Source organism: Bos grunniens, chromosome 23 (genome assembly GCF_055505025.1).
Source record: "Bos grunniens cultivar Pamir isolate PY7600 chromosome 23, Bosgru_T2T1.0, whole genome shotgun sequence".
Classification (NCBI taxonomy): Eukaryota; Metazoa; Chordata; class Mammalia; order Artiodactyla; family Bovidae; genus Bos; species Bos grunniens.
The window spans coordinates 30,853,087-30,878,242 of record NC_141187.1 but is presented as its reverse complement, the minus strand read 5'-3'; the positions used below and the strand labels follow the sequence as shown (position 1 = coordinate 30,878,242).

Sequence of the window (25,156 nt, the reverse complement as noted above, 5' to 3'; positions counted from 1 at the left end):
AGAATCTGTTCTGCTAGTCTTTGGTCTGTTTTCAGAGATAATTGTCTTATATACAGTTGTAGTTTTGGTGTGTTCATGGGAGGAGGTGAACTCAGGAACTTCCTACTCCACCATCTTGATCTGGAACCAAGAATGGGTGAAATTTTTTTTCTTTAATTAATTAATTTATTTTAATTGGAGGCTAATTATTTTACAATATTGTGGTGGTTTTTGCCATACATTGACATGAATCAGCCATGAGTGTACATGTCCCCCATCCTGAACCCTCCTCCCACCTCCCTCCCCATCCCATCCCTCAGAGTTATCCCAGTGCACCAGCCCTGAGCACCCTGTCTCATGTATTGAAATTGGACTGGTGATCTATTTCACATATGGCAATATACACGTTTCAAAGCTATTCTCTCAAATCATCCCACCCTTGCCTTCTCCCACAGAGTCTAAAAGTCTGTTCTTTACATCTGTGTCTCTTTTGCTATCTCACATATATGGTCATTGTTACCATCTTTCTAAATTCCATATATATGTGTTAGTATACTGTATTGGTGTTTTTCTTTCTGACTTACTTTGCTCTGTATAATAGGCTCCAGTTTTATCCACCTCATTAGAACTGATTCAAATGCATTCTTTTTAATAGCTGAGTAATATTCCATTCTGTATATATACCACAGCTTTCTTATCCATTCATTTTCTGATGGACATCTAGGTTGCTTCCATGTCCTAGCTATTGTAAGTAGTTCTGCAATGAACATTGGGGTACACGTATCTCTTTCAATTCTGGTTTCCTTGGTGTGTATGCCCAGCAGTGGGATTGCTGGGTCCTATGGCAGTTCTTTTTTTTTTAATATAAATTTATTTATTTTAATTGGAGGTTAATTACTTTACAATATTGTATTGGTTTTGCCATACATCAACATGAATCTGCCACAGGTATACACGTGTTCTCCATCCTGAACCCCCCTCCCTGTCTCTCTCCGTACCATCCCTCTGGGTCGTCCCAGTGATATTTTAAAGTATTAGATTTTTTTGTGATTCACTTTGAATCCTAGTTTCACAGTGTATTGCTATAAATTTGGAAATTTGTTAAAATCCTTCGAGCCTTGGGTTTTTGTGCTCCATGATTTTAATATCCTCCTCATTGGGCTTTTATAAAAATTAAATAATCTGACACAGGTAAAGAACTCAGAACAATAACTTACACATAAAATGAGCACACAATAAATGTTATCTTTATATAATATTTGCAACATATTACATAGCAAGGAACTCCTGAAAAGCAACAAAAATGAAAAATTGATAGAACGATGGATAAAGGATATTGTCCCTGACTCACAATGGGCACTCGGTAAAAGTTAGGTTCATTTCCCTTTCCCATTCATTATCTACCATGTGTTATCAAGGTGGAATGCTTCTGTCATGTCCAGTGCTGTGGGATATGTGGAAGCTGCCACTATCGTTGCTGGGTTGGGGGCCCAAGTCATGGATGCCTCCACAGCTGGAGGGATGGGGTCACAGACCTCACTGTTGATGCCCATTTGCTTTGGCTCTGATTACCCCTGTGGTTGGGAAGTCAGAGTCATGGGCACCACCTGCTACTATTGGGTTCTCTGGGGCTTTGTGATTAGCTGCTGTAGCCAGTGGGCAAGGGATATGCTGGGATTGTAGGCACCAATTCTGCTGTTCCTCAATTTTGTCTCCTTTATGGGTTCCAGTCCACCCTCTTCTAGATGAAAAGATGTGTGGAATTCTCTGACACTCTGGTGTGTTTGGCAGAGGCAGCTTGTTGAGCTGTGGGTGTTTTACTGGTTATAAGTTGAAGGGGAGAAATACAAGGAGCATCTCACTCTGCCATGATGCTAATGTGATTCCCACTCCTTAACTCATATTGCCAATTTTCTTTTCATCATATATACCAAAGAGTATTTCCAAGATAATTTGCAAAATGAAAAAGTGAATTTATGCCTCTGTCCTAGGAAATGAAAGGACATTGAATAGCCACTGAAATCCTGCTGCTGTCTATAATTCTGAAACAAAGGGACAAAAGCAGTAAAGAAAATAGGAAGAATTAAAAAAAAATGGAACTAAAGAAAAGAATTCCCCAAGCTTACCTCATCATGTTGTATGTGTGAAAAACATTCTTCTCGGTACCCAGGAGACATTCTCCCCTAGGATTTTCTTGTGCAGAAATATGTGACCCATAAAAAGGCAGGCAACTTTTCAAAAAGGGAAGAAACGACATCTCAAAATAAAGAGCTTATAATACAATCTCAGCAAGAGCCATCCTTTCAAATATTTTTCTACTGTTATCATTAGGAGTGTCAACCCAAAAAGCTTTCTTACCTATGAATCTGAATACTCAATCAGGTAAGAGGATAAAATAAAAGACAGGCTGGGAAGTTGCCCATATTTTCTATCTCTTAGTAAGTGATCTGTCTGCTTGCTAGGATGAAAATTAAATACCCAGTGTTAAGAGCTGATTTCCTGTCTTATGATGGACTCCTCATTGTGTTTGTGGATTATGAAAGCACTTTACTCCCCACAGTTGTATTGCCAAGTCACATACCTCATTCAATGCTCCTGCTTCTCTAGACATTCTTCAAATTCAATCTTTAATGTCTAAATATTGACATAGTGAAAGAAATAATTTAGAACAGAGGAATCTAATTGTTAATTTTCTTTAGAAATTAGGAAAGGGGTGTGTGTGTGTGTGTGTTTGTGTGTGTCTGTGTGTGTGTCTGTGTGTGTTGTGTTTTGTTTATTCCCAGAATAATTTTTGATAATATTTTTCAGGTTGGTCAGAAAACCAAGATGATATTTGGCATATCATTTTTATGTTAAACAGTGATGATAAAATTATTTAAATATGCTAAATATACGTGGCTATCAAAAAATCTACTGAGTTATTTGAAATAGCCCTTTTTGAAGATGTGTAGAGATCAGATAATTTTCTCAATTTTTCTTTCAGAGATAAACCTAAAACTCTATGATTTCCCTCAAAGTGTTTCCCAGTCCATTCACTTTTTTACTCTAGTCAAATCATTTTCTTTTGCCCTCAGTTATTTCTCAAAATTGAACTATCCACCCCTCCAATATCTGCATCTCTCTTCAAACTTCCTTACAGCTCTTACTTTTTTCTCAGTGCTTTCGTATCTATAAGTTTTCTACCCACCTTTGCTTCTTCTCTCACAATATGCAAGGGTTAATTCATTACATCAGCAAATAAAAGGAACAAAGAGGAAGCAATTTTATGTACTTATATCTGCTTTTGTCAGGGTACCTGAAGGAAAACAATATACTTTGTAAATAATAGAGGAAAAAAGATTCAAAAGGTTTCCTGCCTTTCAGTAAATAGGGCAAATTTAGTCAAATATCAAACTTCATTACAGCTAATTTCCTTACAGTTCCTTAAGAGTTTTAGCCTTCACTAAAGAAAAGACTTCAGTCCCACCAATGAAATTAAAATTAATGCTTTCCTGTAGTAGAAAACAAGAATTTTATTTAACAGAAAAGTCAAAAGAGAAAACGCAATTTTCAAGTGAGAGAAATTTGTGACAATTTGGGAGAGAGTTGCTATAAAGCACATAGACTTGGCTAGTGACACACTGACAGAACTGTTAGGGGAAGCACGCTGACTGAAACCACTCACCCGGGCACCAGGGTAACCATTTGCATGAGTTGTTTTACGCCAGGAGGTCCTAGTAAGGAACATGGAACTAATAAGCCTCCACCAACTGGAAGAGTTCAGGAAAGGTCAAAAGGAGACACCACATATCCGACCACCTCCCAGAATCCTTCTCACTGGCATCCATCTTGGCTGAACAAGGTGTACACCACCAGGAAGGACTCTGAGTCAGAATGATTGGCTAAAGACAACCCAGAAACTAATAAAACCCATCACCATAAAACCCGAGACTGCAGAGCCACATGGCAGAGCAGTTCTGGGTTCCCTTACCCTACTGCTCTCCAGCCGGGCGCCCTTTCCCAACAAAATCTCTTGCTTTGTCAGCACATGTGTCTCCTCAGACAATTCATTTCTGAGTGTTAGACAAGAGCCCAGTTTTGGGCCCTGGAAGGGATGCCCCTTCCTGCAACAGAACTAGAAGTGAAGAAGGTAAATCGCACGTGGGGTAGAATATTCCTTAATATTTGAAGAGCATATTTATTGCAGACAAAATGAAAATGGAACTTCAGAAAGCGGATCATTCAGAAAACATAAGATTTTAAGAGGGTTGAACTCACATACTTCAAAGAGAGGTCAGTGTAAGGTAAAATAAGAACTAGTGAGCTCATTTGAGGAAGAATTTTTCTTATCCAGGGATTTGGCAATTTGGGAAATGAAAGAAAGTCCCAGTGCAACTAGAGAGAAGAAGCATAAGAACATTTGTCATCAAAGTAATAATTTGGGGATCCTGTTTTGAGATAATTTATATTTACATATAAATTTATATTTTCTCAGATTGTAGGAAAAAACTAAGCTCACTATCACATAAAGCAGTAGTAAAATTTCAAATTTACCTCTGGCGAATGTCTGACTAATGTGGTCTTATTTCTTAGCTGGGACTTCCCTGGTACTCAGCTGGTGAAGAATCTGCCTGCAACGCAGGAGTCCCCAGTTCAATTCCTGGGTTGGAAAGATCCCCTGTAGGAGGGCATGGCAACCCACTCCAGTATTCTTGCCTGGAGAATCCCCATGGACACAGGAGCGTGGCGGGCTACAGTCCATGGGGTCACAAAGAGTCGGATACGACTGAGGGACTAAGTACAGCACAGCGCATTTCTTACCCCAGTAAGGTTTTATGACTTTTCCAAGTGTGAGAGTCAGAAAGAGATCAGTATAAGAACACCACTAGCTCCACTAACATTCTAAGAGGAGGAAAAGTTATTACTATTATTTGAAATAGCACTTTGGTTTTTTAAAAAAGAATTTGTAGTTGTAATGTTTTCATCCCTGTCAATTGTTTTAAATTTAAAATACTTACGATAGCTTATTAGGTATAGAGACAGGGGTGTGGTGGAATACTTAAAAAGTTGCTTCCTATTAGAGTTAACTTAGGAAGATAAAAGAAAAGTTGTACAAGAATGTAGCAGTTCACAACCAGAGAACATAGCATGCTGCAATGTACTCTGAATTACTGGGAGAAAAAAAAAAAAAAAAACCACTAATGACAAATCTTGTAAAGAAAATAAATGTTTGACTTATAGACCATAAGTGATAGGTGGCTTTAGTATTGAATAATCTAATAGTTCAAATATGGCACCACCTCTGATTTTGGATTGTATAGAACAGCAACACTATTCCTTAAAACATTTGTCTCAGCAAGAAATCCTGGGCTGGAAGGACTAGTTCTCATTAAAGATTGTCTTCCTCTATTATCTTGTCTTTTTTTAAAGTGATGCTGAACCGAACTTCAATCACTGAATTTCTTCTCTTGGGAATGACAGACATCCAGGAACTGCAGTCTTTTCTCTTTGTTACTATTCTTATAATTTACTTTGTCATTGTGACTGGAAACGGAGCCATCTTGATAGTTGTCATCTCTGATCCAAGACTCCATTCTCCTATGTATTTTTTCCTGGGAAACCTGGCATGTCTAGATATCTGCTTCTCCACGGTGACTCTGCCAAAGATGCTGGAGAACTTCCTCTCTACACACAAAGCAATTTCTTTCTTGGGATGCATAAGCCAGCTTCATTTCTTCCACTTCCTGGGCAGCACAGAGGTCATGTTGTTGGCTGTGATGGCCTTTGACCGCTTTGTGGCTATCTGCAAACCACTTTATTACACTGTTATCATGAATCATCAAGTCTGTACCCAGATGGCTGTCACTGTCTGGATCATTGGGTTTTTCCATGCCCTGCTACACTCAGTAATGACATCTCGTTTAAACTTCTGTGGTTCCAACCACATCCATCACTTCTTCTGTGATGTTAAGCCATTGCTCAAGTTCGCTTGTGGGAACACTGACCTCAATGGGTGGCTACTTCATACTGTCACAGAGACCATTGCCATGGGCTCATTCTTTCTAACCCTTCTCTCCTATTTCTACATTATTATCTATCTTTTCTTCAAGACTCATTCTTGCAAAATGCTTCATAAAGCACTGTCTACTTGTGCCTCCCACTTCATGTTGGTTGTTCTTTTATTTGGTCCTGTTTTTTTCATTTACATTCGTCCTGCCTCAGGTAGCTCCATGGACCAGGACCGGACTGTTGCCATTATGTACAGTGTAGTCACTCCTGTGCTAAACCCACTGATCTATACTCTGAGGAACAAGGAAGTAAAGGTGGCCTTGAAGAGGGTGATCAGAAGGAGGCCCTGACTTGAGGAAGTCTAGAGAACTCTTAGAGGTATAAATAAACAAGCAATGAGACAGTTGAGATGTGAAATAATACTGCTACACAAAATTGCTTGCCATATATATTACTTTGCCAGCAAAGGTCTGTCTAGTCAAAGCTATAGTTTTTCCAGTAGTTGGATGGTTGGATGGCCTCACTGACTCAATGGACATGAGTTTGAGCAAGCTTTGGGAGTTGGTGATGGACAGGGAAGCCTGGTGTGTTGCAGTCCACGGGGTCACAAAGAGTTGGATACTACTGAGCGACTGAACTCAAATGATACATGTATATAAGAGAGGGAATAGTATAAAGGAAAAATAACTGGGAAAGTCTAGCCTAGGGCTCAACAATACATTCTTAGGTAATAGAAAGGAAATTTGAGCAAATGGAATACTAGCCATGGAAGTCTAATGATGAATTTGTTTTTGAGATATTAGTTGATAAAATTGATTTGTTATATATGGTAATAAGCTCTTCTCTGAATTTTGTTATAGAAATATGCTTCTATTCCCCATGTAATGTGTAGATAGGTTGTTTTTAAGCCTATCCATATGATCCCTCCATATTAGCACATTTTAATGTGAGAAGTAAAATTATGACACTTTCAAATTTTGAAGATTTTAATTTAGGAGCATAATTACTCAGTTAGAAAAGTAAATGTTAATTCACATGATTGAAGGGGAATTTTTACGAGGTAGTCATGATTTCTTGTTATCCAAGCAAAGAAGCAAAATAGTAATTAAAGAAAATTACATTGTAATCATGAATTACAATGAAGCTGAAACTCCAATACTCTGGTCACCTGATGCGAAGACCTGACTCATTTGAAAAGACCTTGATGCTGGGAAAGACTGAAGGTGGGAGGAGAAGGGGATGACAGAGGATGAGATGGTTGGATGGCATCACCGACTCAATGGACATCAGTTTGGGTAAATTCCGGGAGTTGGTGATGGACAGGGAGGCCTGGCATGCTGCAGTCCATGGGTTTGCAAAGAGTTGGACAGGACAGAGGGACTGAACTGAACAGAATCACGAATTAACAGAAAACAAACAATGGTCCATCTAAGGAGTTTGGGAACCACTATTTTCAGAGATTTTTGGAAGTCATTGGCCAAACTGTCAAGGATTACTGTGAAATGTTATTTTAAATGGAGGCAGGTTGAAAAAGCATCTCAAGAATATCTTTTCCTTATTTGTGACTTATTTTTTCACTCAACTTATGGTCATGGAAAATGTTGATTTATAGAATCTCCCCCTTTTTTTGTTTTGTTTTCCTACTCTATTTCAACAAACTGTAATGCAATGTAATATGATGTAACACAGGAGAAATATTAAGAATAAATAAAATGAGTTTTCTTTCCCTTGTACTCATGTTCAGTCACAGCTCTTTGCTACTCCACGGACTGTAGGCCACCAGGCTCCTCTGTCCATGGGATTTTCCAGGCAAGAACACTGGAGTGGATTTCCATTCCTCCTCCTTCTTCCCCTTACTTGGCAACTTTATACTAAGTAAAAGCAATGAGGCCATAATTTCTGAGATGTTTCTGCAGCTAATAGTAAAGACGCAGTATGTTTCTTGGTGTCTCAGTATCTAGGAGTGGCTCTTGGCCCAATGATAAGGTGTCAGCATTTATAACTCTTCAGATACACACACGGGGCCTCCCAGCTGGTTCAGTGGGTGAACACCCTGGCTGCAATGCAGGAGATGCCAGAGACGTGGGTTCAATTCCTGGGTCAGGAAGATGCCCCCAGAGGAGGGCATGGCAACCCACTCCAGTATTGTCACCTGGAAAATCCCACAGACAGAGAAGTCTGGTGGCCCACAGTCCATGGAGTTGCAAAGAGTCATACACAACTGAAGTGACTGAGCATAGATATACACATAGGCAAGACTATGAAAGTTATTTTGAACTGTTGGATTGACCATTCAAACCTCCTGCTTTTACTTTTGCATACCCAAATAACTTGGTTCTGATTTCATGCTTGTACTACTTCTATCTTCCTGCTCAGTCTTCTTTAACCCATCAATTCAGGTCTTTAGATGAGAGAAGGCATTTGTGGATAAGGTATATTCCAACTTGAACTATCTCAGACTAGCTTTTCGGTCAGTTGTAATGATAGCATATTAAAAAGCAGGGACATTATTCTGCCAACAAAGGTCTGTCTAGTCAAAGCTATGGTTTTTCCAGTAGTCATGTATGGATGGGAGAGTTGGACCATAAAGAAAGCTGAGTGCCAAATAATTGATACTTTTGAACTGTGGTGTTGGAGAAGACTCTTGAGAGTCCCTTGGACTGCAAGGAGATCCAACCAGTCCATCCTAAAGGAAATCAGTCCTGAATATTCATTGTAAGGACTGATGCTAAAGCTGAAGCTCCAATACTTTGGCCACCTGATGCAAAGAACTGACTCATTGGAAAAGACCCTGATGCTGGGAAAAATTGAAGGCAGGAGGAGAAGGGGCTAACAGAGGATGAGATGGTTGGATGACATCACTGATTCAGTGGATATGAGTTTGAGTAGGCTCTGGGAGTTGGTGATGGACAGGGAAGCCTGGCATGTTGCAGTCCATGGGATAGCAAAGATTCAGACATGACCTAGCAACTGAACTTACTGATAACACAATAGTACTCAAAATTTTACTGATTTAAAACCACTTTTTAAAAGAAAAAAAAAACACATTTTTCATTAAATTGCATTATTCCATGGGCCAGAAAACAGAAAGATTTGACTCTGCTAAAGAAAGTCTGGGTCCTCTTGGTTAAGTTAACTTGAACAGTTGTTCATGGAATAACTGGGACCTGATAAAATTTTTCCCTGTGTTTCTCTCTCCAGTTTCTCTTTGTAAAAGTTGGACATAGAATGGCTGGGCACTGATAAAATCTTTCCCTTTTTTTTCTCTCCTCCTCCACTTTCTCCTTGTGACTACCCTGTACTTCCTCAGCAGGGATAATGCAGGGACTCGGAGGGCCAACAGACTAAGGCAAAAGCTGTTAGTCATTGAAAGAAAAACCCCATAGCCAGAATTAACATCATTTCTATCATATTCTATTAGTTTAAGAAGTTACAGACCAACCTCATATTTCTTCATAGAGAGAGAAAATAAATCCTACCTTTCAAAGGAAAGAGTGTCAAAGAATTGTGGCCATCAGTCCCATCTCTAACTGTTGCAGAAACCAGTACTCAAGAAACCAAGCACCACACTCGGAGAGTTGGAGAACTCAGGTTTATTTCACTGGTGGGCCCAGAGGAGTTAACTCTCCAAGCTCTGAGCCCCAAACAAAGCGGTTACAGAGTTTTTTATACACAACAGTGGGTTTGCAGGGGCTAAAGCAATTGCAAAGAGCAGGACAAGGGTGAGTGAGATAAACTCCTGTTCCTAGTATTGTGAGTCCCCACTTTCTGAGACCTATGTGATCTAGACTGCAAGGAGCAAGCTGGGTTACAGAGGCAGAAGGAGAAGAAAGTTATGTAAAATTTAAATTTTCCTCTTCATAACTACAAATAGCTTTCATAGTCCTCATATACAAAGTACACTTACTCCATCTCCTAGTTCTAAAATGTATAACATTACAACATCAGTTCAAAGTCCAGGTCTTTTCATCAAATCAAGGTACAAATGGGGCTTCTTGTGTAGATCCTTCAAGTATGATTTCCCGTAGTCTGAAGAACTTAGAATAAAGAGTCAAATTATCTGCCCATCACAGACTCAACAAATAATGATACAATAGATATAGAATGACCAAAACAGAAAACTTTTATTGTAAAAGGGGAAAATGGGAGGCACATAACTGTAACAGGACTTCTCTGGGGGCTCAGATGGTAAAGCGTCTGCCTACAATGCGGGAGACCTGGGTTCGATCCCTGGGTCAGGAAGATTCCCTGGAGAAGGAAATGGCAACCAACTCCAGTACTCTTGCCTAGAAAATCCCATGGATGGAGGAGCTTGGTGCAGGCTACTGTCCATGGGGTCGCAAAGAGTCGGGCATGACTGAGCGACTTCACTTTAACAGCAACATAGCAGTAGTAAACTCCAAGAGGGGGCATTTTTCTAAATTTGCCCCTAAAGCCCAATATTATGAAATTGAAAATGATGACACCGATGAAATTCTTTTTAAAAATATTTTCAGATCAGATCAGATCAGTCGCTCAGTCGTGTCCAACTCTTCGCAACCCCATGTATCGCAGCACGCCAGGCCTCCCTGTCCATCACCAACTCCCAGAGTTCACTCAGACTCACGTCCATCGAGTAGGTGATGCCATCCAGCCACCTCATCCTCTGTCATCCCCTTCTCCTCCTGCCCCCAATCCCTCCCAGCATCAGAGTCTTTTCCAATGAGTCAACTCTTCCCATGAGGTGGCCAAAGACCTGGAGTTTCAGCTTTAGCATCATTCCTTCCAAAGAAATCCCAGGGCTGATCTTCAGAAAGGACTGGTTGGGTCTCCTTGCAGTCCAAGGGACTGTCAAGAGTCTTCTCCAACACCACAGTTCAAAAGCATCAATTCTTCGGTGCTCAGCCTTCTTCACAGTCCAACTCTCACATCCATACATGACCACAGGAAAAACCATAGCCTTGACTAGACGAACCTTTGTTGGCAAAGAAATGTCTCTGCTTTCGAATATGCTATCTAGGTTGGTCATAACTTTCCTTCCAAGGAGTAAGCATCTTTTAATTTCATGGCTGCAGTCACCATCTGTAGTCATTTTGGAGCCCAGAAAAATAAAGTCTGACACTGTTTCCACTGTTTCCCCATCTATTTCCCATTAGGGCCTTACAATTATTATTAAGATATACTCAATTAGACAAATGCCATATTCACAAAGCTCTTTGATACAAGCTTTTCTCTGAGTTGAGCTGAGGGTCAGAGGACTTTGGAACAATATTGTTAAGATTTCTAGGAACATTTTTGTCTGGTTGAAAGTCTATAAGTCATGTCCTTAAGATTCTTAGAGAGGGTCTAGGAGACCTGACCTTAAGTCTTTTAGAATCTAATCTAGGTTTCCTCTTTATTTTTCTGAGGTCCCAACAAATGATCTTACAGCCACATCCTTGAGATATCTAACCAAAGCCCACATTTTACTCCCAGCACCAGAATTTGATCTTTGCCTCAACATCATTTTTACTTTGATAACCCTCTACCATATAGAGTATCTAGGACTTACATACAGTTAAACTTTTGAGTCTGAACTGTCTGGCTTCTTTAAATTTCCTGTAAATTCTGCTTGAAAGCTGAATGGTTTGGTTTTTAGCTCATCTCATTCCTTATGTATTTTATAATAGTCAACTAAAAGAAATTGCTTGGAACTTCACAATTCTTCCTGGTAGTCTCCTCAGCAAGATATATGGACTCAGGGTGCCGACAGCATCATGGCTGTATGGCTCCCTTTGCCGCTCCCCTTCCATCTAAAACCAGTAAAACATCCATAACTCAACAAAGTTGCCTCTGCCCAACACCCCACGATGCCAGAGAATTCCACATATCTGTTCATATAAGTGTTAGGACTAGAACATATAGAAAAGGCACAACCAGGAGCAGAGGACGGGTAGGGATTATAATTCCCAACCTCCAGGGACAGCAGCTGAACCTATGGTCCCAGAAAACAGAGTATCTTCAGGGGAGGAAACACATGACTCCAATCTCTGAGCCTCAGCAGTCCCCATGGCCACAGGCAACCAAGTGGCAGAGACAGTGAGGCCTGGGACCCCATTCTGCTAGTTGTGGAGACACTCCAACTCCAGGCAGCTTCCACCCACAGCAGCAATGCCTATGAACCCAACAAGCCCGGGCAACATGGGGACCCTCCCAACCCTAGCCCTCCAGCCACCTCCACCCTTTTGCTCTATTGGCCAGAGCCTGCAACACAGGAGGCCCTGGGTACAGTGGATGTGCTGGCCATTCCAGTGCCCTAGGTGGCAATGCCAGTGACACCGGGCTGGGCAAGGCAATAACAACCCCGGAGGCAGGAGTACTGGATGACACCTTGACAGAGGTGCAAGAGGGAGCAAAGTGCCAATTCTCAAATGTAACCAGAGGTAGCTCGGGTAAGAGAAACCAAAAACTTATGCAGCAGTGCTACCACTAGGAACCAAAGACAAGACCTCTCCTTTCTAATTTTTGAGTCCTCAGAATCAAATTAAAAAATAAAAAGTTTTACCTACAGAAGAAAGTGAAAGTTGCGCAGTCGTGTATGCAGTAGTGCCACCTACAAGGAACCAAAGGAAAGCCCTCTAATTTCTAACTTGTTGAATCTTCAGAATCAAGTTTAAAAATAAAAAGTCTTACCTACAGAAGAAAGTGAAGTTGCACAGTTGTGTCAGAATCTTTAAAGCTGCACAGTCATGCCCAAGTCTTAGCGACCACCATGGACTATACAGTCGATGGAATTCTCTAGGTTAGAATACTGAAATGGGTAGCCTTTTCCTTCTCCAGGGGATCTTCCCAAGCCAGGGATCAATCCCAGGTCTCACACTTTGCAGGAGGATTCTTTACCAGCTGAGCCACAAAGGAAGTCCAGGAACGCTGGAGTGGGTAGCCTATCCCTTCTCCAGAGGATCTTCCTGGCTTAGGAATCAACTCGGGGTCTCCTGCATTGCAGGCAGATTCTTTACCAACTGAGCTATCAGGGAAGCCCACCTATAGAAGAAAGGTGTTTGCAACTACAAATGCACTAGAAGGAACAACTCATCAAACACCATTATGGACCACTGTAACACATTACCACAAAAGAAAATGACAGTTCTCCAGAAATCAGACTTAAAATATAATGTCCCCTAACAGATAAAGAATTTTAAATAGCTGCCATAAAAAAAAAAAAAAAAAACCTGCAGCCAAAGTTACATGCAGTGAAGAACTTTAGAAATATCCTTTTAATATATGAAAGAAAAATAAAGGTTTTCCACTATTGCATCCCTGCTACTGTAATAGATCTCAGCCAATGTAATTAAATAATAAAATGAATAGGAAATAAAAGAAGAGGAAGGGAAGAGACAAAAATCTTAAATAATGCAGAATATATTATTTTTGACATTATAAAAACTGTAAATTTATCCAAAATAAGTTGCAAACTTACGTTCACACAAAAACCTGTGCATGGATGTTCATAGCAGCTTTATTTATAACTGCTGAAATTTAGAAGTCAACAAGATGTCCTTCAACAGGTGAATAGATACTGGTGCATCCTTACACATGCCTGCATGCTCAGTCTCAGTTGTGTCCAACTCTTTGTGACCCCATGGACTGTAGCCCACCAGGCTCCTCTGTCCTTGGAAATTTCCAGGCAAGGATACTGGAACAGGTTGCCATTTCTTCTTCCAGGGGAACGTCCCAACCCAGAGACTGAATCCACATCTCCTGCCTTTCTTGCACTGGCAGGCAGATTCTTTACTAACTGTGCCACCTGGGAAGCCATATCCATACAATGGATAGGTAAAAAGAAAAAAAAAAAAAAAAGCACAGCTATCAAGCCACAAAAAGACATGAAGGCATCTTAAAGGCATATTAATAAGTGAAAGAAGATTCCAAGTACATGGCATTCTGGAAAAGGCAAAACTGAAGACAATAAAAAGATCAGTGGTTGCCACGAGTCTGGGGAGGGAGAGATAAAGAGATCTAACTCGGGATTTTTAGGGCAGGAAAACCATTCTGTTTGACACTGTAACTGTAGATACCTGACATTATGCATTCGTCCAAACCATAGAATGCACAACACAAAAAATGAAACACGATGTAAATGGTGGGCTAGAGAAGGAAATGGCAACCCACTCCAGTGTACTTGTCTGGGAAATTCTATGGACAAAGGAGCCTGGCAGGCTACGGTCCATGGGGTCACAAGAGTCAAACATGACTTCATGAATAAACCACCACCAACACACAGGCTTGGAATGATGTGCCAGTGTTGATTCATTGATTGTAACAAAGGTATTTCTCTGTAGAGATGTTGGTAGTGAGGAGGCTGTGTGGGAAACGAGGAGGGGTTATGTAGGAACTATGTATTTTCTGCTCAATTCTTCTGTGAAACTAAAAGTGCTCTGAAAGTCTGTTCATTTAAAACAGCAACAATAAAATCAATGTATTAAGAAGCAAATTTAAAATGAATTTGAAGCTTAAGTAATGCTGCCTAATAAAAACCAACATATACAAATCAAATATTCAGATACAACAATAACGATTATATAGAAAAGTTAGTAGGCCATGAAATACAACTAAAAATAGAAATGAATTCACTTTTTAAAAATGAACAAAACTTACAGAAGTTTTTCTATCCAAAGATTTAAATTAAAACTGAATAAAAGTAGCAATATATCACATTTAAATATGAGATAATTAAATACTGTAACAGATATCTTGTACAAAAAAACAAAAACAAAATAAATCCAATAGACTTTATTTTTTTTAATTTTATTTTATTATTAAACTTTACATAATTGTATTAGTTTTGCCAAACATCAAAATGAATCCATCACAGGTATACATGTGCTCCCCCTCCTGAATCTCCTCCCTCCTCCCTCCCCATACCCTCCCTCTGGGTCATCCCAGTGCACAAGCCCCAAGCATCCAGTATCGTGCATTGAACCTGGACTGGCATCTCGTTTCATACATGATATTTTACATGTTTCAATGCCATTCTCCCAAATCTTCCCACCCTCTCCCTCTCCCACAGAGTCCATAAGACTGTTCCATACATCAGCGTCACTTTTGCTGTCTCGTACACAGGGTTATTGTTATCATCTTTCTAAATTCCATATATATGCATTAGTATACTGTATTGGTGTTTTTCTTTCTGGCTTACTTCACTCTGTATAATAGGCTCCAGTTCCATCCACCTCATTAGAACTGATTCAAACGTATTCTTTTTAATGGCTGAGTAATACTCCATTGTGTATCTGTACCACAGCTTTCTTATCCATTCATCTGCTGATGGGCATCTAGGTTGCTTCCATGTCCTGGCTATTATAAACAGTGCTGCGATGAACATTGGGGTATACATGTCTCTTTCCCTTCTGGTTTCCTCAGTGTGTATGCCCAGCAATGGGATTGCTAGATCATAAGGCAATTCCTATTTCCAGTTTTTTAAGGAATCTCCACACTGTTCTCCATAGTGGCTGTACTAGTTTGCATTCCCACCAACAGTGTAAGAGGGTTCCCTTTCCTCCACACCCTCTCCAACATTTATTATTTGTAGACTTTTGGATCGCAGCCATTCTGACTGGTGTGAAATGGTACCTCATAGTGGTCTTGATTTGCATTTCTCTGATAATGAGTGATGTTGAGCATCTTTTCATGTGTTTGTTAGCCATCTGTATGTCTTCTTTGGAGAAATGTCTATTTAGTTCTTTGGCCCATTTTTTGATTGGGCCATTTATTTTTCTGGAGTTGAGCTGGAGGAGTTGCTTGTATATTTTTGAGATTAGTTGTTTGTCAGTTGCTTCATTTGCTATTATTTTCTCCCATTCTGAAGGCTGTCTTTTCACCTTGCTGATAGTTTCCTTTGATGTGCAGAAGCTTTTAAGGTTAATTAGGTCCCATTTGTTTATTTTTGCTTTTATTTCCAATATTCTGGGAGGTGGGTCATAGAAGATCCTGCTGTTATGTATGTCAGAGAGTGTTTTGCCTATGTTCTCCTCTAGGAGTTTTATAGTTTCTGGTCTTACGTTTAGATCTTTAATCCATTTTGAGTTTATTTTTGTGTATGGTGTTAGAAAGTGCTCTAGTTTCATTCTTTTACAAGTGGTTGACCAGTTTTCTCAGCACCACTTGTTAAAGAGATTGTCTTTAATCCATTGTATATTCTTGCCTCCTTTGTCAAAGATAAGGTGTCCATATGTGCGTGGATTTATCTCTGGGCTTTCTATTTTGTTCCATTGATCTATATTTCTGTCTTTGTGCCAGTACCATACTGTCTTGATAACTGTGGCTTTGTAGTAGAGCCTGAAGTCAGGTAGGTTGATTCCTCCAGTTCCATTCTTTTTTCTCAAGATTGCTTTGGCTACTCGAGGTTTTTTGTATTTCCATACAAATTGTGAAATTATTTGTTCTAGCTCTGTGAGGAATACTGTTGGTAGCTTGATAGGGATTGCATTGAATCTATAGATTGCTTTGGGTAGTATATTCATTTTCACTATATTGATTTTTCCAATCCATGAACATGGTATATTTCTCCATCTATTAGTGTCCTCTTTGATTTCTTTCACCAGTGTTTTATAGTTTTCTATATATAGGTCTTTAGTTTCTTTAGGTAGATATATTCCTAAGTATTTTATTCTTTCCGTTGCAATGGTGAATGGAATTGTTTCCTTAATTTCTCTCTCTGTTTTCTCATTATTAGCGTATAGGAATGCAAGGGATTTCTGTGTGTTGATTTTATATCCTGCAACTTTACTATAGTCATTGATTAGTTCTAGTAATTTTCTGTGGAGTCTTTAGGGTTTTCTATGTAGAGGATCATGTCATCTGCAAACAGTGAGAGTTTTACTTCTTTTCCAATTTGGATTCCTTTTATTTCTTTTTCTGCTCTGATTGCTGTGGCCAAAACTTCCAAAACTATGTTGAATAGTAATGGTGAAAGTGGGCACCCTTGTCTTGTTCCTGACTTCAGAGGAAATGCCTTCAATTTTTCACCATTGAGGATAATGTTTGTTGTGGGTTTGTCATATATAGCTTTTATTATGTTGAGGTATGTTCCTTCTATTCCTGCTTTCTGGAGAGTTTTTATCATAAATGGGTGTTGAATTTTGTCAAAGGCTTTCTCTGCATCTATTGAGATAATCATATGGTTTTTATTTTTCAATTTGTTAATGTGGTGTATTACATTGATTGATTTGCGGATATTGAAGCATCCTTGCATCCCTGGGATAAAGCCCACTTGGTCATGGTGTATGATCTTTTTAATGTGTTGTTGGATTCTGGTTGCTAGAATTTTGTTAAGGATTTTTGCATCTATGTTCATCAGTGATATCGGCCTGTAGTTTTCTTTTTTTGTGCGATCTTTGTCAGGTTTTGGTATTAGGGTGATGGTGGCCTCATAGAATGAGTTTGGATGTTTACCTTCCTCTGCAATTTTCTGGAAGAGTTTGAGCAGGATAGGTGTTAGCTCTTCTCTAAATTTTTGGTAGAATTCAGCTGTGAAGCCATCTGGACCTGGGCTTTTGTTTGCTGGAAGATTTTTGATTACAGTTTCAATTTCCGTGCTTGTGATGGGTCTGTAAAGATTTTCTATTTCTTCCTGGTCGAGTTTTGGAAAGTTGTATTTTTCTAAGAATTTGTCCATTTCTTCCACGTTGTCCATTTTATTGGCATACAATTGTTGATAGTAGTCTCTTATGATCCTTTGTATTTCTGTGTTGTCTATTGTGATCTCTCCATTTTCATTTCTAATTTTATTGAACTGATTTTTCTCCCTTTGTTTCTTGATGAGTCTGGCTAATGGTTTGTCAATTCTATTTATCCTTTCAAAGAACCAGCTTTTGGTTTTGTTGATTTTTGCTATGGTCTCTTTTGTTTCTTTTGCATTTATTTCTGCTCTAATTTTTAAGATTTCTTTCCTTCTACTAACCCTGGGGTTCTTCATTTCTTCCTTTTCTAGTTGCTTTAGGTGTAGAGTTAGGTTATTTATTTGACATTTTTCTTGTTTCTTGAGGTGTGCCTGTATTGCTATGAACTTTCCCCTTAGTACTGCTTTTACCATGTCCCACAGGTTTTGGGTTGTTGTGTTTTCATTTTCATTCGTTTCTATGCAAATTTTGATTTCTTTTTTGATTTCTTCTGTGATTTGTTGGTTATTCAGCAGCGTGTTGTTCAGCCTCCATATGTTGGAATTTTTAATCATTTTTCTCCTGTAATTGAGATCTAATCTTACTGCATTGTGGTCAGAAAAGATGCTTGGAATGATTTCTATTTTTTTGAATTTACCAAGGCTAGCTTTATGGCCCAGGATGTGATCTATCCTGGAGAAGGTTCCATGTGCGCTTGAGAAAAAGGTGAAATTCATTGTTTTGGGGTGAAATGTCCTATAGATATCAATTAGGTCTAACTGGTCTATTGTATCATTTAAAGTTTGTGTTTCCTTGTTAATTTTCTGTTTAGTTGATCTATCCATAGGTGTGAGTGGGGTATTAAAGTCTCCCACTATTATTGTATTATTGTTAATTTCTCCTTTCATACTTGTTAGCATTTGTCTTACATACTGCGGTGCTCCCGTGTTGGGTGCATATATATTTACAATTGTTATATCTTCTTCTTGGATTGATCCTTTGATCATTATGTAGTGACCTTCTTTGTCTGTCTTCACAGCCTTTGTTTTAAAGTCTATTTTATCTGATATGAGTATTGCTACTCCTGCTTTCTTTTGGTCCCTATTTGCATGGAAAATCTTTTTCCAGCCCTTCACTTTCAGTCTGTTTGTGTCCCCCGTTTTGAGGTGGGTCTCTTGTAGACAACATATGTAGGGGTGTTGTTTTTGTATCCATTCAGCCAGTCTTTGTCTTTTGGTTGGGGCATTCAACCCATTTACGTTTAAGGTAATTACTGATAAGTATGATCCTGTTGCCATTTACTTTATTGTTTTGGGTTCGAACTTATACACCATTTTTGTGTTTCCTGTCTAGAGAATGTCCTTTAGTATTTGTTGGAGAGCTGGTTTGGTGGTGCTGAATTCTCTCAGCTTTTGCTTGTCTGAAAAGCTTTTGATTTCTCCTTCATACTTGAATGAAATCCTTGCTGGGTACAATAATCTGGGCTGTAGGTTATTTTCTTTCATCATTTCAAGTATGTCTTGCCATTCCCTCCTGGCTTGAAGAGTTTCTATTGAAAGATCAGCTGTTATCCTTATGGGAATTCCCTTGTGTGTTATTTGTTGTTTTTCCCTTGCTGCTTTTAATATTTGTTCTTTGTGTTTGATCTTTGTTAATTTGATTAATATGTGTCTTGGGGTGTTTCGCCTTGGGCTTATCCTGTTTGGGACTCTCTGGGTTTCTTGGACTTGGGTGATTATTTCCTTCCCCATTTTAGGGAAGTTTTCAACTATTATCTCCTCAAGTATTTTCTGATGGTCTTTCTTTTTGTCTTCTTCTTCTGGGACCCCTATGATTCGAATGTTGTAGCGTTTAATATTGTCCTGATGGTCTCTGAGATTGTCCTCATTTCTTTTAATTCGTTTTTCTTTTATCCTCTCTGATTCATTTATTTCTACCATTCTATCTTCTAATTCACTAATCCTATCTTCTGCCTCTGTTATTCTACTATTTCTTGCCTCCAGAGTGTTTTTAATTTCATTTATTGCAGTATTCATTATATATTGACTCTCTTTTATTTCTTCTAGGTCCTTGTTAAACCTTTCTTGCATCTTCTCAATCTTAGCCTCCAAGCTATTTATCTGTGATTCCATTTTGATTTCAAGATTTTGGATCAATTTCACTATCATTATTCGGAATTCTTTATCAGGTAGATTCCCTATCTCTTCCTCTTTTGTTTGGTTTGGTGGGCTTTTATCCTGTTCCTTTATCTGCTGGGTATTCCTCTGTCTCTTCATCTTGTTTAAATTGCTGAGTTTGGGGTGTCCTTTCTGTATTCTGGCAGTTTGTGGAGTTCTCTTTATTGTGGCTTTTCCTCGCTGTGTGTGGGTTTGTACAGGTGGCTTGTCAAGGTTTCTTGGTTAGGGAAGCTTGTGTCGGTGTTCTGGTGGGTGTCCAGTAATGAGTTATGAGATGTCTATGGTTTTGGGGTGACTTTGGGCAGCTTGTATCTTGAAGCTCAGGGCTGTGCTCCTTTGTCGCTGGAGAATTTGCTTGGTATGTCTTGCCCTGGAACTTGTTAGCCCTTGTGTGGTGCTTGGTTTCAGTGTCGGTTTGGGGGCGTTTGATGAGCTCCTGTCAATTAATGTTCCTTGGAGTCAGGAGTTCCCTGGAGTCAGGGTTTGGACTTAAGCCTCCTGCTTCCAGTTATCGGTCTTATTTATACAGTAGTTTCAAAACTTCTCCTTCTATACAGCACCATTGATAAAACATCTACGTTAAAGATGAAAAGTTTCTCTACTGTGAGGGTCACTCAGAGAGGTTCACAGCATTACATGGAGAAGAGAATAGGGAGGAGGGAGCTAGAGGTGACCCAAATGAGATGAGGTGGAATCAATAGTGGAGAGAGTGGGCTAGCCAGTAGTCACTTCCTTATGTGCACTCCACAACTGGACCACTCAGAGATGTTCACGGAGTTATACAGAGAAGAGAAGAAGGAGGAAGGAGACAGAGGTGGCCAGAGGGATAAAAGGGGGGAATGAAAAGGAAGGAGACAGACCCAGCCAGTAATCAGTTCCCTAAGTGTTCTCCACCATCTGGAACACACATAAACTCACAGAGTTCGGTAGAGTAGAGAGGGGTTAGGGAGGAGACACAGGCGATCTGGTGGAGAAAAAGGAGAGTCCAAAGGCAGGGAGAGCAGTCAAGCCAGTAATCTCGGTCCGTAGTGAAAAATGGGTCCTGAACATTGGGTTCTTAAAGGTACAAAATTGGTAACAAATACATAAAAGCAAAAATTAAAGATCTAGAGTAGAGTTTGGAATTTCAAAAATACGATGTTAAAGAAAAGAAGAAGGAAAAGAAAGAGAGAAAAAACGAACAAAGAAAAACAAACAAGGTCGTAAAAATTATAAAGAAAATACAGGTACAAAATTGATAACTAATACCAAAAAGCAAAAATTAGAAATCTAGAGTAGAGTTTGGAATTTCAAAAATACAATGTTAAAAAAAAGGAAGAAGAAACATAAAGAGAGAAAACAAACAAACAAAAACAATGTTGCAAAAATTATAAAGAAGATACAGGTACAAATTTGATATCAAATACCAAAAAGCATAAATTAAAAATCTAGAGTAGAGTTTGGAATTTCAGATATACAATGTTATATAAAAGAAGAAGAGAATGAAACAGAAAAAAAAACAAAGGTCACAGAAATTATAAAAAAAAAACTGTAGGTACAAAATTGATAACATATACCAAAAAGCTAAAATTAAAAAACTAGAGTAGAGTTTGGAATTTCAAAAATACAATGTTAAAGAAAAGAAGAAGAAGAAAAAAAAAAAAAAACAAGATCAAAAAATTATAAAATATATATATATGAAGTTTGCTGAAGAAGAAAAAAATAGGGTCTTTTTTTTTTTTTTGCAAAGTAATAGGTTATAAAAGTGAAAATTAAAGGAACAATAGAGGACTTAAAAAAATTTTTTTTAATTAAAAAAAAAAGAATGATCGTAAAAATAGTAAAAATGTATCTAGGACTTTCTCTGGTTTTGTTGTATGGTGGGTTTAGTTCATTTTTGGCTAGTTCCTTGGTCTGACTTATATTTCTGAAGATCTATAGGCCCCTTCCTATGTAGTCCGTAGGAACCACGGGGTTTTAATCTATTGCCTGTAGCTTCCAAGGCATTTCCCTCTGTTATAACTTCTTCTGTTTGCTGGTCTCTTCAGTGTCTGGCTTCCGCCCTGACACAAAGGGGATGGTGGGGGAAACTTTTTTTTTTTTTTTTAGGCTCACTTGTTCAGTCGCGCTGTGGGGAGGGAGGGAGGGATGCTGCAAACAAATAACACTGGCGTGTGCTCACAGTGCCTCAGCCACACTGGGTCTGCCCGCACTCACGGCGCGTGTAGCCTCCCTGCCCTCACTGCTCGGGCTCTAGGTTGTTACGCCGAGAACAATCCGAGGCCAGCCCTGGGCTGCATGTACCTCCCAGGTCCAAGCCGCTCAGGTTCAGGCACTCGGGTAGTCCTCAGAGGCGCAGACTCAGTTGGGCCTGCGTTTTGTGCTCTTCCCAGGTCCGAGCAGCTCAGGTGATGAGGTGCTTGGCGAACACCAATGCTGCGGCTTATCGCCTCCCCGCCACTCAGTTATCTGGGTGTAAAACCGGTGCACCTTCTCAGGCAGATGTTGACGGTCCAGACCCCCAAGAAGTTTTAGTTAGCAAAGAAGCCTGCTTACAGTTTTATAGATAATGTCTCTCTGGGGCTGCGATTGTCCCCTTCCGGCTCTGGCTGCCTGTTACCGGAGGGGGAAGGTCTGCAGCCGGCTATCTCTGTTCAGTCCTTTGTTCCGTGCGCGGGCCTGGCGGTGTCTTAGGCTGGGGCTGGCTTTTCACGTGGTAGATATCCCACAGTCTGGTTTGCTAGCCCAAATTATTTTGCTCAGATAGTGCTTAGGGTATTCAGGCCAGATTCTTACTCTGAGCGATGCAGCCCGTGCCGCGCCTCCCTGCCCAGCCCCCTCTTGCTAATGGCGTGTGCAGGCGTCTGCACTGCTTCTCCGCTGGGGGAGTTACCGTAGGGCTCGCAATCTGCGAGTTTATTGTTTATTTTTTCTCCCTGTTATGTTGCCCTCTGTGCTTCCAAAGCTCGGCACAGATTCGGCAGTGAGAAGGTTTCCTGGTGTTTGAAAACTTCTCTCTTTTTAAGACTCCCTTCGTCCCTCCCTCTTTTGTCTCTCTCTTTTTTTTTTTTTTTTTGTCTTTTATATTTTTTCCTACCTCCTTTCAAAGAGTTGGGTTGCTTTTCTGGGTGCCTGATGTCCTCTGCCAGCATTCAGAAGTTGTTTTGTGGAATTTACTCGACGTTGAAATGCTCTTTTGATGAATTTGTGGGGGAGAAAGTGTTCTCCCCGTCCTACTCCTCCACCATCTTGGCTCCTCCCCCCAATAGACTTTAAAGAAAATTCCACAATCAGTGCAAAGGGAATAATGAAGGAGACCACACAATTAATGAATAATGTTCCTACCTAGACCACTCACTCTAGAGTCTGAACAGGTCAGTTCACTTCAGTTCAGTTCAGTCTTTCAGTCATGTCAGACTCTTTGCAACCCCATGGGCTGCAGCATGCCAGGCTTCCTTGTCCATCACCAACTCCTGGAGTTTACTCAACCTCATGTCCATGAGTCAGTGATGCCATACAACCATCTCATCCTCTTTCGACCCCTTCTCCTCCTGCCTTCAATCTTTCCCAGCAATAGGGTCTTTTCCAATGAGTCAGTTCTTCGCATCAGGTGGCCAAAGTATTGGAGCTTCAGCTTCAGCATCAGTCCTTACAATGAATATTCAGGACTGATTTCCTTTAGGATGGACTGATTGGATCTCCTTGCAGTCCAAGGGACTCTCAAGAGTCTTCTCCAACACCACAGTTCATAAGTATCAATTCTTCAGCACTCAGCTTTCTTTATAGTTCAACTCTCACATCCATACATGGCTACTGGAAAAACCATAGCTTTGACTAGACGGACCTTTGTTGGCAGAGTAATGTCTCTGCTTTTTAATATGCTATCTAGGTTGGTCATAACTTTTCTTCCAAGGAAAAAGCATCTTTTAATTTCATGGCTGCAATCACCATCTGCAGTGATTTTGGAGCCCCCCAAAATTAAATCTCTCACTGTTTCCATTGTTTCCCCATCCATTTGCCATGAAGTGATGGGAACAGATGCCATGATCTTAGTTTTCTGAGTGTTGAGCTTTAAGCCAACTTTTTCACTCTCCTCTTTCACTTTAATCAAGAGGCTCTTCAGCTCTTCTTCACTTTCTGCCATAAGAGTGGTGTCATCTGCATATCTGAGGTTATTGATATTTCTCCTAGCAATCTTGATTCCAGCTTGTGTTTCATCCAGCCCAGCATTTCTCATAATGTTCTCTGCATAGAAGTTAAATAAGCACAGTGACAATATACAGCCTTGACATACTCCTATGTGGAATACTCATATTTCCTATTTGGAAACAGTCTGTTGCTCCATGTCCAGTTCTAACTCTTGCTTCCTGACCTGCATACAGATTTCTCAAAAGGCAGGTCAGGTAGTCTGGTATTCCCATCTCTTTCAGAATTTTCCACAGTTTGTTGTGGTTCACACAGTCAAAGGCTTTGGCATAGTCAATAAAGCAGAAATAGATGTTTTTCTGGAACTCTCTTGCTTTTTCAATGATCCAACAGATGTTGGCAATTTGATCTCTAGTTCCTCTGCCTTTTCTAAATCCAGCTTGATCATCTGGAAGCTCATGGTTCATGTACTGTTGAAGCCTGGCTTGAAGAATTTTGAGTATTACTTTACTAGTGTGTGAGATGAGTGCAATTCTGCAGGAGTTTGAGCGTTCTTTGGCATTGCCTTTCTTTGGGATTGGAATGAAAACTGACCTTTTCCAGTCTTGTGGCCACTGCTGAGTTTTTCAAATTTGCTGGGATATTGAGTGCAGCATTTTTACAGCATCATCTTTTAGGATTTGAAATAGCTCAACTGGAATTCCATCACCACCACTAGCTTTGTTCATAGTGATGTTTCCTAAGGCCCACTTGATTTCATATTCCAGGATGTCTGGTTCTAGGTGAGTGATCATACCATCGTGATTATCTGGGTCATGAAGATCTTTTTTGTATAGTTCTCCTGTGTATTCTTGCCACCTCTTCTTAGTATTTTCTGCTTCTGTTAGGTCCATACCATTTCTGTCCTTTATTGTGCCCATCTTTGCATGAAATGTTCCCTTGGTACATCTAATTTTCTTGAAGAGCTCTCTAGTCCTTCCCATTCTATCGAATGGAAATATTGAATGATAAGCAGGTCAGGCTTATCAAAGGCATGGAGTCACAGCGAAAGTGGCTATTTTGGTTGAGCCACAGAACTTCAACTGGGCCCATCAGGGCCACAACCAATCCATCCACCATTAAGCCAGATAGACAGGCTATGTCCACCAGCTCCAAGTACCATCTGGGAGTGGCAGAGAGGGTAATAATTACTAGTAGGGATTATATCCTTTGACAACCACCCAGAAGCATCCAGCTATCCTGGGAGAGTCAAAGATAAAGAACTGGATC

At 39.9% G+C, this 25,156-nt stretch overlaps 2 protein-coding genes across 2 annotated transcripts in view; both read left to right on the top strand.

Moving 5' to 3' along the window:
- The window catches only part of LOC147347218 (olfactory receptor 12D1-like), a 165,405-nt gene that overhangs the window by 135,661 nt on the left and 4,588 nt on the right, over nt 1-25,156 (top strand). The window lies entirely within an intron of this gene.
- LOC147347219 (olfactory receptor 12D1-like) lies at nt 5,391-6,317 on the top strand. Its single transcript, XM_086370526.1, has one exon. The coding sequence runs from the start codon at nt 5,391-5,393 to the stop codon at nt 6,315-6,317; it is 927 nt and encodes a 308-aa protein (XP_086226652.1).

Excerpts from the sequence above, each read along its gene's own strand:
- LOC147347219 (XM_086370526.1), top strand. The coding sequence starts at position 5,391 with ATGCTGAACCGAACTTCAATCACTGAATTTCTTCTCTTGGGAATGACA.